Below are 12,842 nucleotides of genomic sequence, written 5' to 3'. Positions count from 1 at the left end.
GTTCACCAACTATAACAAGCCAATAGAACAGTGCCTTTTTCCAGAGAGAACTCTATTCTTGTCTCGTATAAGCAGTCCAGGGCCTATGCAGTGGCTCTGTGGAGCTTGAGGAGCCAGGCAGGATGCTCTGCCATCCTCAACCTGGGATTTACATCTCATGATCTAAGTGGCTGCTCCATCTCAGCATAATACCTTCCTTCCAGCCACTAAGAAGAAAAGAGGAAGTGGAAGAAAACATTTTTTAAAGGATATGATCTACCAGTTGCATATATCATTTCTGCTCAAATCTCATTGGTCAGAGTTTAATCACATGTGGATGGTTAGTTGCTGCATGGGAAACTGGAAAATGTAATGTTTAGATGCACAGCCAGTGTTTACATGTGGCCAGATAATTCGCAGGGATTTTGTTATCAAAGGAAGAAAGAATGGATTCTGAGGGACAAGTAGCAGCGTCTGCCACCCAGGAGTATTGCCAGTTCATTATCAACCATCACTGGCTCTACCATTTAATAGCTGTATTATCTTAGGAAACTTACTTGGCTTCTCTCTGCCATTCAATTTCCTCATCTATAACATGAGGATAAAAATATGTTATGGGATTGACAGGATTACATTAGATAATATATGTAAAGCATCTGGAGCTCAGCAGGTGGTCAATCCATGTGCCCTTCCTAAACTGATTTTGAAGGTATTTCTCAGAAAACTCCAAAAGTCTGAAGGACAGCAACAAAGTAGACTAGGTCTTGGGCACTGCCTTCCTGGGGACAGCCCTCATTTTGTTGTTTTATAAATCCTGTGTGTGTGTGGTGGGATGTTTTTGTGTCATTATGCTATAGTTACATCTCATCAAAATGAAATCAGCAAGGACAAGCTTTTAATGACCTACTTCTGCATTCGGGGAAGTAGTTCAGTATAGCATGGTACTTAAGAATGCAGAACTCAAGGTCAAGCTGCTTGAATCCTAGCTCCACAGACAACTACCACTGTATCATTGGGCATGTCTGTCAACATCTTTGAGCTTCAATCTTCTCATCTGTAAAATGGGAATAACAACAGGGTTGCTGTGAAGATGAAATAAGATGATTCATGTTATCACTTGGCACATTTAAGTATTCAAAATGTTATCTATGTCAAAGAAACGTGTTTCACATGGTGCTTTATAAATGAATCTTCAGAATCACAAAATTAATTTCTCAAACACGCATAAAAGTAAAGCTGTTTATATGCTGGTGAAGTTACAAAGTTAACAAGGTCTTGGGCAAGATTATCCAAATGTAATATACACTGTAAACTCAATTTCCGACCATAAACACAGTCTGACAAAACAGTTTTCCACCACAATCATAGTCTCATAAATTAAATTTCCCAGCACAAACATGTAAAACAAGCACAGCTGGAGACCAAGGATACATCCATAGGAGATAATAAACCTCATAATTAGAAAGGAGATTATCAGAGGAGAAATTAAAAGGTGAAGGGGTTCTTGCCTTTTGCAGTGAACTAGCCAGGAAGGCAATCCATGATACAGAATAAGGATAAATCTAAAAAAAAAAAAAGAAAAGAAAGAACAAATCTAGCTTAAAAACAGGACCTTCATTCCACCTGGATAATTATCTTAGTGCCTTGATGGTAACTGATTTGTTACTCCACAACTTCTTCACTATGCAAAAGTGCATTTGCACTCTTAAAAGTTGTTGGGTAAAGAATTTAGTTTTCCTCTCCAGGTTTTTCTTTTTCTTTTTTTTTAAAAAAGATTTTATTTATTTATTTCAGACAGAGGGAAAGGGAGGGAGGAAGAGAGGGAGGGAAATATCAATGTGTGGTTGCTTCTCCCGCACCTCTCACTGGGGACCTGACCTGGCCCACAACCGAGGCATGTGCCTTGACTGGAAACTGAACCAGTGACCCTTTGGTTCGCAGGCCAGCGCTCAGTCCACTGAGCCACACCAGCCAAGGCCTCCAGGTTTTTCTTGAAATGTAATCGTGGCCCAAAGTGTATGGTTTCAACATTTTTTACAATGGCATACTCAGCCTCTTGAGGTCTATAATTTTCTGTTATTATTACCTTGATAAAGGGGTAAGTATTCTGTATGACTAGAAGTACATTGTGCTATCCTGGTAAATAGAGTTAGGGGGAGTTAATGTAGTGAGGACAGGGGTCCTAAGTTAGATAAAACGCTCAGCAGAGTATGAGGACACCAGCTATGCCCTGACTCCTGTGGCTCAGTTGGCTGGGCGTCATCCCACAAGGCGAAAGGTCACTTGTTCAGTTGGAAACACTGATGTTTCTCTCCCTCTTCCTCTCTCCCTTTCCCTCTCTCTAAAATAAGTAGTTTTTTAAAATACCATAAAAAAAAAACCCACTAGCTTAATTTATTGAGGCCTACGTACCCGGTTCTGTCGACGCTTTGCATGCATTACCACCCTATGAAAATGTACTCTCATCCCGTCTTGCAGACAGGAAACTGAAATCTGGCGTGTTCAAATTTACTCAGCTAGTTAGTAGTAGGGGCAGGAACCCGGGCTAAATTCTATGCTAAACTTTAAGAATTATTATTGAAGGGCGATTGCGAGCAAAGCACTTTGCTCCACCTGGAAATGTGAGCCAATAGGTAACTACTCTTGGGAAAGGAGGGCTGGCGTCCAGGCTGTAACCGAAGGTGCAAGAACAGAGGCCTCACCCCGAAGGCACAGCAAAGCGCCTGGGAGCCCACTAACGATTCTGACTCCGGGTGCCCCGCCCGCTTCGTGGGGGCGGGGACGAAGCGCGGCGCCTGCGCCACGGCGGCTCGGCCGGGTCGGAGGCGCGCACGGCCGCGGGTTGAATGTCCCGTCTGCGGTCTCTGCTGGGGCTTGGGCTGCTGGTGGCGGGCTCGCACCTGCCCCACGTCAGAGCTCAGGCCAACATCTGTCGCGCGGGACCCACCTGGTGGGGGCCGCAGCGGCTGCGCTCGGGGGGCCGCGGGGACCCCGAGGTTATGGCTAGCGCCGCGGTGAGGTACTTGAGGTAGGCGGGGCTCCCGTGGGGTGCAGGCCCTGGGCGGACGGCTGTCGCAGGAGGGAGCCCCTGAGCAGAGGGTTTCCTCAGCCAGGAGGAGGCTCAGGCTGTGGACGAGGAGCTGTTTAACGAGTACCAGTTCAGCGTGGACCAACTTATGGAGCTGGCTGGGCTGAGCTGTGCTACAGCCATTGCCAAGGTCAGTGGTGCAACTCTTAAGCTGTCTCCTTGGCCGAGGCACAATGGAGGGGGAGGGACAGCCGGGCCAAGCCCGGGCTGTGACGGCCCGAAGCTCCTCTGAATCCCCTATGACTCTGCCTTCAGGCGTATCCTCCCACGTCCATGCCCAGGAACCCCCCTGCAGTTCTGGTCATCTGTGGCCCCGGGAATAATGGAGGAGATGGCCTGGTCTGTGCGCGACACCTCAAACTCTTTGTGAGTATGTGAAGGGCTGTGGAGAGGCTATGCGGTTTCTGGGAGCTGGGCATGAATTACCTCTTACCTTTCCTCCTAGGGCTACCAGCCAACCATCCATTACCCCAAAAGGCCTAACAAGCCACTCTTCAGTGCACTGGTGACCCAGTGTCAGAAAATGGACATCCCTTTCCTTGGTGAAATGCCCCCAGAGGTAGGTACCTCCGGTTCAGTGCCCTCCTCCACAGTAACAGTGTCCTGCTCTTCATCTGCTTATCTTCCTCTAGACCAGGGGTGTCAAACTGATTGGGGCCACATCAGCCTTGCAGGTGCCTTCAAAGGGCCGAATGTAATTTCAACTCCTTAACAGTTAAGAAGTAGTTACATTTGTACAGTCCTAAAATTACACCCCTGCTCTAGATATCGAACTCTTATTAGAGGGCAGGAATGGTGCCTGGCACCGAAGGTGCCCAACGTGTGCTATTTGAACAGACGCGGTGTTCAGAGCTTTCTCCTCCGCCGCCAGGTGTGCTCTGTGCGTTCCCAACACTGCCTCTAATGCTTCCTTTCCCTTTCATCTGCCCTGGTTGCTTCTTTTACTCTGTAGTCCTTCCTCTTCCCCTACGATATAGTAAACACGTTATCTGCCCCTCTTAGGAACTGAAGTGAATGCCTAAACCCTTTCTCCAGATGCATGGATTTAGGGGTGGGAAACTCAAGAGCTTGTTTTTTGTTTTTAACATTTTGCAGATGAAGAGACTAAGGTGCAGCAAAGGGAAGGAAGTGGTTTGTCCAGAGCCACAGACCAGATCATGGCAGAGCTGAGACCAGAACCTGTCCCTCCTGACTCCCAATCTCAGGCTTTCCCATACCATGGCCTCCCCAGTGGCAGGCAGGCAGAACCTGGTGTCTGGATTCAGCTTGGCCTGAATCAGTGACCAACTTACACTTAATTCTAGGCCTCAGAATGCGATCAGAATGAGACAGAACTACATGTGTGCCTCTGTGAATGGTCTGTGGGTGCAGAGGACAACCCACACCTGTTAAGAGCTCTTTGTGTTGCTGCTGGCTCTGACATCCTTTCCTTTTCCTGCTCTACCACAGCCCACACTGATTGATGACCTATATGACCTGGTGGTGGATGCCATCTTTGGCTTCAGCTTCAAGGGTGATGTTCGGGAGCCATTCCGCAGTGTCTTGAGTGTCCTGAATGGACTCACAGTGCCCATTGCCAGCATTGACATTCCCTCAGGTGCTGGGTCCAAGGAGGTTGGGATTGGGGCCCTGCCCTGTCTTGAGGTAGGTACCTAGGGGTCCTATTTCTTGACCCAAGGCTCAGACCAAGTCTAAAATGAGTCTAGAGGTGCAGAACACAGTGGAGAAGCAAAGAGTTCAGGAGCACCCTTTACATGTTGGCTCTAAGAGACCAAGCCCAGGGATACATGGAGCTCCAAGGATGCAAGTTTCTCAGGGAGGAATGAAGGGTCCTTCCCATTCCTTTAGAACTAGGACAGAGCAAGGTTTGGAAGAGGACTGGACATCTGGCCTCTTCTGCTCTTCCTGAATGCAACCCTTTTTTTAGGATGGGATGTGGAGAAGGGAAATCCTGGAGGGATCCAGCCAGACTTGCTCATCTCCTTGACGGCACCCAAAAAGTCTGCCACTCTGTTTACTGGTCGCTACCACTACCTGGGGGGTCGTTTCGTGCCACCTGCTCTGGAAAAGAAGTACCAGCTGAATCTGCCACAGTACCCTGACACTGAGTGTGTGTATCGTCTGCACTGAGAGAAGGTGGGTGGGTGTTCTTGCCAACAAAGATTTAGTGCCTCTCTCTCCCAGAACTGTGGAGACCTGAGAGCTCTTCTGGGAGCAAAAGTTAATGGATGACAGACAACAGTGGAGTTACCATGTCTTCTCTGGGGAAGCAGACCAAACGAGAGGTTGCTGTGGCATTTGGGGGCAATAAAAATGTACTTTCAGATGCTGAAAAAGGCTCCCAAGTGAGGTGCTTGTCCTTTACACACACACATGATTCTTACCCATTAGGAACACAGACAGGACACTGGATGGCGGGGTTCTCGCAGCTTTCCCCTTCTATTTAAGTGTAGCAAGACCACAGGAGATTAACAGAAGAAATTTCTTCAGAGGCCTCCAAGGAGACTCTTCATCAAGACATAGAGTAGGAGCCCAAACTGACATTTATTGAATTATTTGCCATAGTGTTAGAAACCAGCCCGTAGACCTACTTGGCTTCATAACCCACCCCACACAGCCCAGGACATACCACATAAGTCTACATTTCCAGCTTCTTTTAGCAGGGATACCCATTCAAAGGGTATCTGCACTCCTGTTCCCACAACCCTCAGCATTCCCTGTCCCTTGGCTCCTACTGGCACTTGTCAGAAGCTGCAAAGGAGAAGATGCCCACTCCCTCAACTAAGGTATAGTGATACCTCTGTCCTTTTCAGCAGGCTGGTATTCCAGAGCTCACTTTTCTCCTTCGGAAGGGCTCCTCACTGGGAGGGTTCAGGAGACCTGCATCAGCTCAGGTCTCTGGCTTCAACAACTAAAAGGAAATCCATGGACCCCTACCCTGACTTGACCCTTCAGTCTCTCTTCTTCTTTTTGTTTTTTGCTCTCTGGTCAGTGCTGACTTTGGCTCTTTCCTCCTCTGCTTGCTGCTGCCTCCTCTTCCTTCCGCTGCTTGAGCTCTCCCTAGTGCTGCCATCCTCATGTCCATTCCTTATAGCCAAGACATCCTCTTCATGCTGTCTTTTCTTGCTTTTGCTTTTCCTGTTACTGCATGCTCTGCTTTCTGCTTCCCTGGTCCCACCATCTACAACAGCCGCCTCACCTTCTTTATCCCCTGTGTTCAAGTCTTCCTCCTCATGCTGCTGCTTCTTGCTTCTGCTGCATGGATCAGTGTGAGCTCGGCTCTCTAACTCTGTTCTCCATTCTTTATCTAAGACCCTCAGCTTCTCCTCGTGGTGCTGCCTCTTCTTTTTCTTCCTTTTCCTGGGGCACTGATCAGTTTGTTCTCTGCTCTTCAGTTCCCCAAGCTCTCTTGTTCCTGTGGCTTCTTCCTCATCCACTACAGTTATTTCCCCTCTCTTACCTGTGACCTTTTCTTCTTGATGTTGTCTTTTCTTCTTGCTTTTCCTGATGCTCTGGTCTGTGTGATCTGGGTATTCCTTTTCTGCATTCCTTTCTGTTGCTGTTGCCTCTTCTTCCTCTTTCTGCTTCCTTTTCTTTTTCTTTTTTTTGAGGGGCTTGCACTCACACTGCATTTGAGGGGTCCCAGGGTCCTGGCCTTTGAGCCCATCCAGGAAGGCCTGCTCCTGGGCCTCCAACCGAGCAAGCTTAGCCTTCATCGTAATCCCAAGACGGGCAGCCCTGAAATAGGGCTGAGGTCAGAGGAAGGATCTTGGGAAAAATAGGCCTAATTCTTGAGACTGCAGGGGAAATTGGTAGGGGAGGAGCTGTCTATCTTCAAGCAGCTTCAGAGATGGGCGGATAGTATGAATCATTTCCCTGGGGTGAAAGAGAGTCAAGAAGTGGCACTCATAGCTAGTGGCCTGGGGGTGGGGGAAGGGTAGGGGTGGAGGGACTGAGCAAAAAGGAAAAAGGACACATGGACAACAATGTGATGATTACTGGGGGGGAGTAGGGTATAAGGGGACTAAATGGCAATAGAAAAAAATAAAGATTAATTTTTTTTAAAAAGTGGCACAGGCTATCATCTGGGGTAGGCTTATGACGGGGAGAAAAGGGAACCCAGGAGCTAACTCTTACTTACTTGTGTGCTGTTCGCCCCTCACAGGCTTGGAGCAACATCTCATCAGTCAGACTGTTAGGGGGTTGGGGGAGAAATCAGGAATTACAAACATCTGGTAGAAAAGCTTGACCTTTCCTCCCCTCTAAAACATTCTTTCAACACTGAGTTTCTGTCAGGACCTGGTACTTTTCTAGGTACAAGGGATACAAAGATTAGTACAACACAGTTCCACCCTGAAGAAGCCCACAGTCAAGCATTAGACTTGGTCCTTTCTCTTGAGATCTGACGCATCTACCTATCCCCAGCACTAAAATGAAGTCTCACATTTTTGGAGGCTGAGGCCCCTGGTTGTTGCCATCACTGCAGCTTTCCAAGTCCTTGTCTGGCTTCTCCCCACCTGAAGTCAGTGTGGCCATCTAGGAGGAGGAATCATGACGTAGACAAGCTCAACACCACTCAACACCACTGCCATCCCTCTTCCTTCCTGGAACTCCCCTCCCCCAGCAATCATAACCATACACACAAATTTACCACCCCCTAGTATTGTTCCTTGCAGACCCATGGAGAGGTGCACCAAACTGTATACTTCAACTTGGACAGGAGGGGGTTGTGGGGGTTGTGGGGATGGGGAGTGCTAGCCTCCCTGGCTTGTGGGGCCATCAGGTCTTCACAGTGGGACAAGTGCCCCCTGGTGGTCACTGTGGTCCTTAGTGACTGACAATAAAGATGGCACTTCCCCAGCCCCCGAACACCTATGCAAAGTACTTTATTTGACCAGATTGAGAACCTGCTGTGGGCCAAGGGCTGGGGATACAGAGTGGAACGCGGGTGAGATGTGTCCAGCCCAGATGGAACCTACATGGTGAGGGGAAAGAAGCAGGGCAGAACATAGACAATTACAATGAAAGTTTGCCTGGGCTAGAGGAGTGGTACCTGCTCAGACTTCAGGGTTTGGGGAATAATTTCTAGAAGTAGCTGAGCTCTCGGAGATAAGAAAAAATCAGGTAAAGGAGGAAAGGGAGTGGAATGTCCCAGGCAGAGGGGATAGCATGTACAAAAACTTGAAGGTGAAAGAACATGCTAACTTAACAATGATTCCATCTGGCTAAAGTATAGAAATCCCGAGAGACGTGGCAAGAGGGTGGGGCTAGAGAAGTCGGCAGGGACAAAGCTTGAAGGGCCATATGAGCCAGTCTGATAAATTCAGCCTGTGTCATACTAAGTCAAGGAGGAGTCAGTGACACAATGAATTCAGAACACTCTGGATGCTTTGTGGAAGATGAACTGATTGGAGTGTGGGGTGAGATTACAAGTGATGAGTCTAGTTATGAGGCCATAGAAGAAATTAGGCAGGAGATGGTGACGGTCTGGGGTGGAAGGTGGCCACAAAGATGAACAGAAATGGAAAAGATTTGCCAGTTACCACGTAGAGCCCTTGGCACATAATAGGTGACTAGTAAATATTAGCTCCCTTCTATTGGTGTACTAGTAGGTGGGAGTCTGAAGACCCGAGTTCTAGTCCTGTTTGCCATTACTAGCAAGCTGTGGGCTCTTCAGCAAGCCCTTCTCCCCCCCTTTTGGCCACATGTGCAAAATAAAAAGGATGGATCAGATAATCTGTCCGTTCTCTGACTTCTAAACCCTTTGAATTGGGCATCCCCTCCCTGCCCCACTCTGTCGCTGCCCTCAGCTGAAGGTAGGGGTACATGTAACCTGAAGATCTCAATTCTTGCCTACGGTTGGGGCAGTCTAATTAAGCAACAGCAAGGTTAGTTGCAGAATCCCACTATCTTAGGATGGTCCTGAGAATAGGTAGGGCACACAGGGCAATTGTTCACGCCCCAGAGAAGGGAAAAAAAGGATGGACCCTCTCACCCCCAACCTCTAATACCTTCACAAACTTTTGATACAGCAAGTTGGGCTTGGGATGATTATGACGGGTGGTCTCCTTAGAAAGGTGCTTTATCTGTACTCCATCCTGTGGGGAAGCATCAATGAGTTGATGACATACCATGGCTCCCTCACCTCCACATGACCCAGGCCTTCATGTTTCATGTGCCATCTATTAGAGTTCATACCTGTCTAGTTTCGACTACCAAGTTGGCTGCAGTTTTGTTGAAGAGCTCATTCCACCAGTGATTTGTGAACTCCTTGGAAGGGTCGTGTCCCACCTGCCAAAGGAATAAGTATGAACTCTGAACCTGCCGCCCTGTCCTCAAGGGTTCCCCTCTGCCATTCATACCCCCTCAGCCTGCCCAGTCTTACCCCGTAAGTGTCCTGCTTTAGCCTCACCCTGAGGGCCTGGGTGATGCCATTCTCCTTCCGGCCCAGGCCTTTGCCTGCAGAAGACAGTGAGTGACTTAGCTTATTCTGCTTGCCCATATCCTCACAAGGTACCCCAGCACATGCCACTCCTTGCCATTCCACACATCTACCATTGGGCAAACTCTGTCTCTTTTGGAAGCCCTCCCAGTAGTTCTTTCTAGCACCTCTCCATGCAATCCCCCTGCCTTTATCTGGAGCCAAGCTCTTTTTCTTCATTAATTCCTTTGGGGTAGAGGTCATGTTTCTTCTCCTCTGTCCCAGCCCTCCCAACCACTTATTTCTTACTATCTATTGTCAAATTTCTTCCTCTTCTCTCCTTCTCCGTAAATGTCAAATTTTCTTCTGCAAATTTCCCTTTCAGCTAGCTTTTCCTCCTCCAACTGAATGGACTGCGTAGAAATAATCCAGGATGATGCCCCTCCCCTGGGCTGAGGGTGGGCAGTGAATTGGGGTGATGTGGAAGGTGCCCCATGGGGATCACCTTGAGTCCATCCCTGCTTTAGCAGCTGCTCCTCGGCAAACTTCATCCCACGACTCTTGACCTCTGGGGTGATGACACTCATGGTGAAAAAAGAGTAACTGTCTTCAGGTCCTCATCAAAGAAGAGGTCACTTATCCTTTTAAGAGGAAGGAGAAAGGGCCACATCATACATCAAATCCACCCTGATTGCTTTTATAAGAATTATTTCCTGAGCCTGAGGCAGAGACAGGTTCAGAGGCCTGGTCCGTGGGGAGCTTCCCGTCTGACCACAAAGAGGTCAACACCAACATGTCAAAAGGCATTATTAATAATACCTACACATATGGAGAGCTCACCCACCACATGGCAGGCTGTGCTAAGGCCTTACATGGATTGTCATTTAATCTTCCCAACCCAGGAAGATTCCTTGAACTTTACATTCAGGAGAGTATGATTATCCCTATTTTACAAATGAAGAAACTGAGGCCTAAAGAGGTTAGATAATTTGCTCAAGGTCATGCAGCTTATGTGTACAGAACCGAAACTTAGGTAGCTTGTCTGAGAGTCCCCAGCTCTTCACCACTACAGGAGAACATCTGCCATGTAAAAACAAAGCAATGAGATGTTTGCTAACCTGAGTTATAACAGTACTTAATAGAGCCCATATCCTATACCTGTGCCATAGTAGTTACACGTCCTCTTGGTGTGGGGGCTACGCACCTCTTCCCCACTGCCACTGTCCTTCACCCTTGTTGGGGCACCCCTCCTGAAATTGTCCAGCTTAAGAAGGGTACTCTTACTGAGCATTTGATGCGTAGTAGCTGTATAACACATACTATATTCTTATTTAGTCCTGACAGTCCTGTCAAGTTATCCTTATTTTACAAATGAGGAGACAAAGCCTGTGTTTCTTGCCTGAGGTTACACAGCTAGTTAGAGATGGAGCTGGAATATAAGCCTAGGTTGCTTGACTCTAAAGTGTCTTTCTCTCTATCACATCCCCAACTAATGGCATTTTAAAATTTAATTTTTTAAAAGATTTTATTTATTTACTATCAGAGAGAGGGGGAGGGAGAAAGAGGAAGAAAAACATTGATGTGTGAGAGAAACATTAATCGGTTGCTTCTCACACACCCCCAACTGGGGGCCTGGCCCACAACCCAGGCATGTGTCCCCACAGGGAATCAAACCGGTGACCTGTAGGTTTGCAGGCTGACAATCCACTGAGCCACACCAGCCAGGGCTAACTGCATTTTTTAATAGTCACTCTGCTGTTCCTCCTTTTGGACTCCAAAATGGCATTATTGAACTTACACACCAGATTTGCCTCTGAAATGGTTAAGATGGCTTATCACACAAGACATTCAAAACTACTACCACTGCTGACCTGACTCACTAAAGTTAACCTGTATTAAGATAACTTATTACAGGCACTGCAGACCATTTTTAAAGCTGAACAACGAATGACACTACTAGAGTAACCCCGTTGCCTCCCAAAATGACAGCTCTGAAGGTAAAACTTTCATGTGAGTTTAGGAAGGTCTAATAAGTATGCTTTAAAAAAATCAAACACATCATTAAGTCACCCCTTCTAAACATTATATGTTACCTTTGCTGAGCGGCAGACTAAAAACGACTCACATTTTGGTTCATATTTCTATTGTGAAGGGCAATCACCTGTCAACCTAGGTGATACCTTGAGAGTCCCAACAGAAAAGCACTGAGTGAAGAAGTGGCCCTATCTTGCTACTTGATACTGTTAAAAAGAATTAAAATTCAAACCATGAGGCCTTTACGGTCACCTCAAAACTCTGCCTCTTCTCCGAAGTTATCCCTGATCTTTCAGTCCCCAGACTTCAGTAACAGTATTATTACTTATTGCATTTTACTTGATGCAAATCCTTATACACACGTACTTGATGACAGCCTGTTGCTAATTGCTTGACGCTGATGATCTCATTTCATCCACCAACAGCCCTTTTAGGACGTGGTATTACTGTAATTCGCAAACGAAGAAATGGCACTGAGAGGTTTAGTTACTCGTCCAAATCAAATGACTGGCGAGTAGCGGCGCCAGGATCTCGGGCATCCCAGAACTGGTGTCACGGCCATCACACATCCCGCAGTCTCTCCCGGCTCTCTGTGACTGCTGTTGTAAGCCTCACACTGCCTGTCCCCTGTCGCGGTACTTCCAACACTGCGCCCCGGACGGGGAGTCAGAGAGGCCTTCTCTGCCCAGCCCCAGCGCACCCGAGACAGCGTCCGCGCGTCATTTGCCGAACCGAATGGCGTGGGGGGGAGCTGCTCCGACGGACTTAACAATGGACCCTAACCTGAGGACAAAAGCAACCAGGCCCCAGGCTCTGCGCGGCAGTCTGGTGAAGGCTGCGAGCACACGTCCAGGAGCTGTCTCTCCCCCCCGTTTTCTCGAGCGGCCCAGGGCCACTCTTTTTACTGAGGTTCTAAAGAGTCGACTACAACTTTTCCCTCGGCCTCCTTCCTGTTGAGGTCTAAACTCCAGCCCTCCCTCCGCAGCCTTGCTTGGTGCACCACCTGCCACCTCACAAGACAGAAGCCCCTTACCCTCAGTCACCTCACCACCCTCTCGGCGACACATGTGCCAGGTCTGAGCGCTACGCCGCCATGTTCCCGGAAGGGTCCTTTCGGCCCTTCTAGCCTGTGAAAACCATAGAGAGGAACACAGGACCCAGAGTCCCGGTCCTCCCAGGAGAAGCAGCAGGCGGGGGGCCCAATTGCTGGTGTGTTTGCGGAAGAAACTCGGCCCCCGAGAGTGTCCTTTTCTGGAGGTCCCAGAGGTGTCCCACTCTCTGCGTCCCTGAAAGACCAAGGCCCTTGTGTCCTGACGGGCC

The 12,842-nt window shown here is 48.3% G+C and overlaps 2 protein-coding genes across 5 annotated transcripts; one reads left to right on the top strand and one right to left on the bottom strand.

Annotated features, from left to right (window-relative positions):
* The first annotated feature begins 2,780 nt into the window (after positions 1–2,780).
* Positions 2,781–5,403, top strand: NAXE (NAD(P)HX epimerase). Of its 2 annotated transcripts, none has more exons than XM_024571062.3 (6): positions 2,781–3,007; positions 3,089–3,197; positions 3,323–3,433; positions 3,513–3,626; positions 4,517–4,664; positions 4,995–5,403. In XM_024571062.3, exons 1-6 carry the CDS (start codon positions 2,826–2,828, stop codon positions 5,195–5,197), a joined length of 867 nt encoding a protein of 288 aa, XP_024426830.2. In that variant the 5' UTR covers positions 2,781–2,825; the 3' UTR covers positions 5,198–5,403. The 2 variants fall into 2 exon arrangements, with proteins under 2 accessions (XP_024426830.2, XP_053771617.1); XM_053915642.2 differs by having other exon boundaries at positions 4,517–4,711; positions 4,995–5,195.
* Positions 5,404–5,587: 184 nt separating this feature from the next.
* On the bottom strand, positions 5,588–12,638 carry LOC112317216 (G patch domain-containing protein 4). 3 transcript variants are annotated; one of them, XM_045204835.2, is made up of 9 exons: positions 12,556–12,628; positions 11,889–11,968; positions 9,994–10,129; positions 9,453–9,526; positions 9,266–9,358; positions 9,079–9,165; positions 7,512–7,603; positions 7,209–7,259; positions 5,588–6,805 (listed from the first exon to the last, which is right to left on the bottom strand). In XM_045204835.2, the coding sequence occupies exons 3-9, from the start codon at positions 10,073–10,075 to the stop codon at positions 6,019–6,021; spliced, it is 1,266 nt and encodes a 421-aa protein (XP_045060770.2). In that variant the 5' UTR covers positions 10,076–10,129; positions 11,889–11,968; positions 12,556–12,628; the 3' UTR covers positions 5,588–6,018. The 3 variants fall into 3 exon arrangements, with proteins under 3 accessions (XP_045060770.2, XP_024430059.3, XP_071075839.1); XM_024574291.3 differs by lacking the exon at positions 11,889–11,968 and having other exon boundaries at positions 12,556–12,638; XM_071219738.1 differs by lacking the exons at positions 9,079–9,165; positions 11,889–11,968 and having other exon boundaries at positions 12,556–12,638.
* Between the last annotated feature and the right edge of the window lie 204 nt (positions 12,639–12,842).

This window comes from Desmodus rotundus, chromosome 12, assembly GCF_022682495.2.
Source record: "Desmodus rotundus isolate HL8 chromosome 12, HLdesRot8A.1, whole genome shotgun sequence".
Lineage (NCBI taxonomy): Eukaryota > Metazoa > Chordata > Mammalia > Chiroptera > Phyllostomidae > Desmodus > Desmodus rotundus.
Note: the sequence above shows the minus strand (reverse complement) of the source record. Positions and strands in the feature narration are given on the sequence as shown.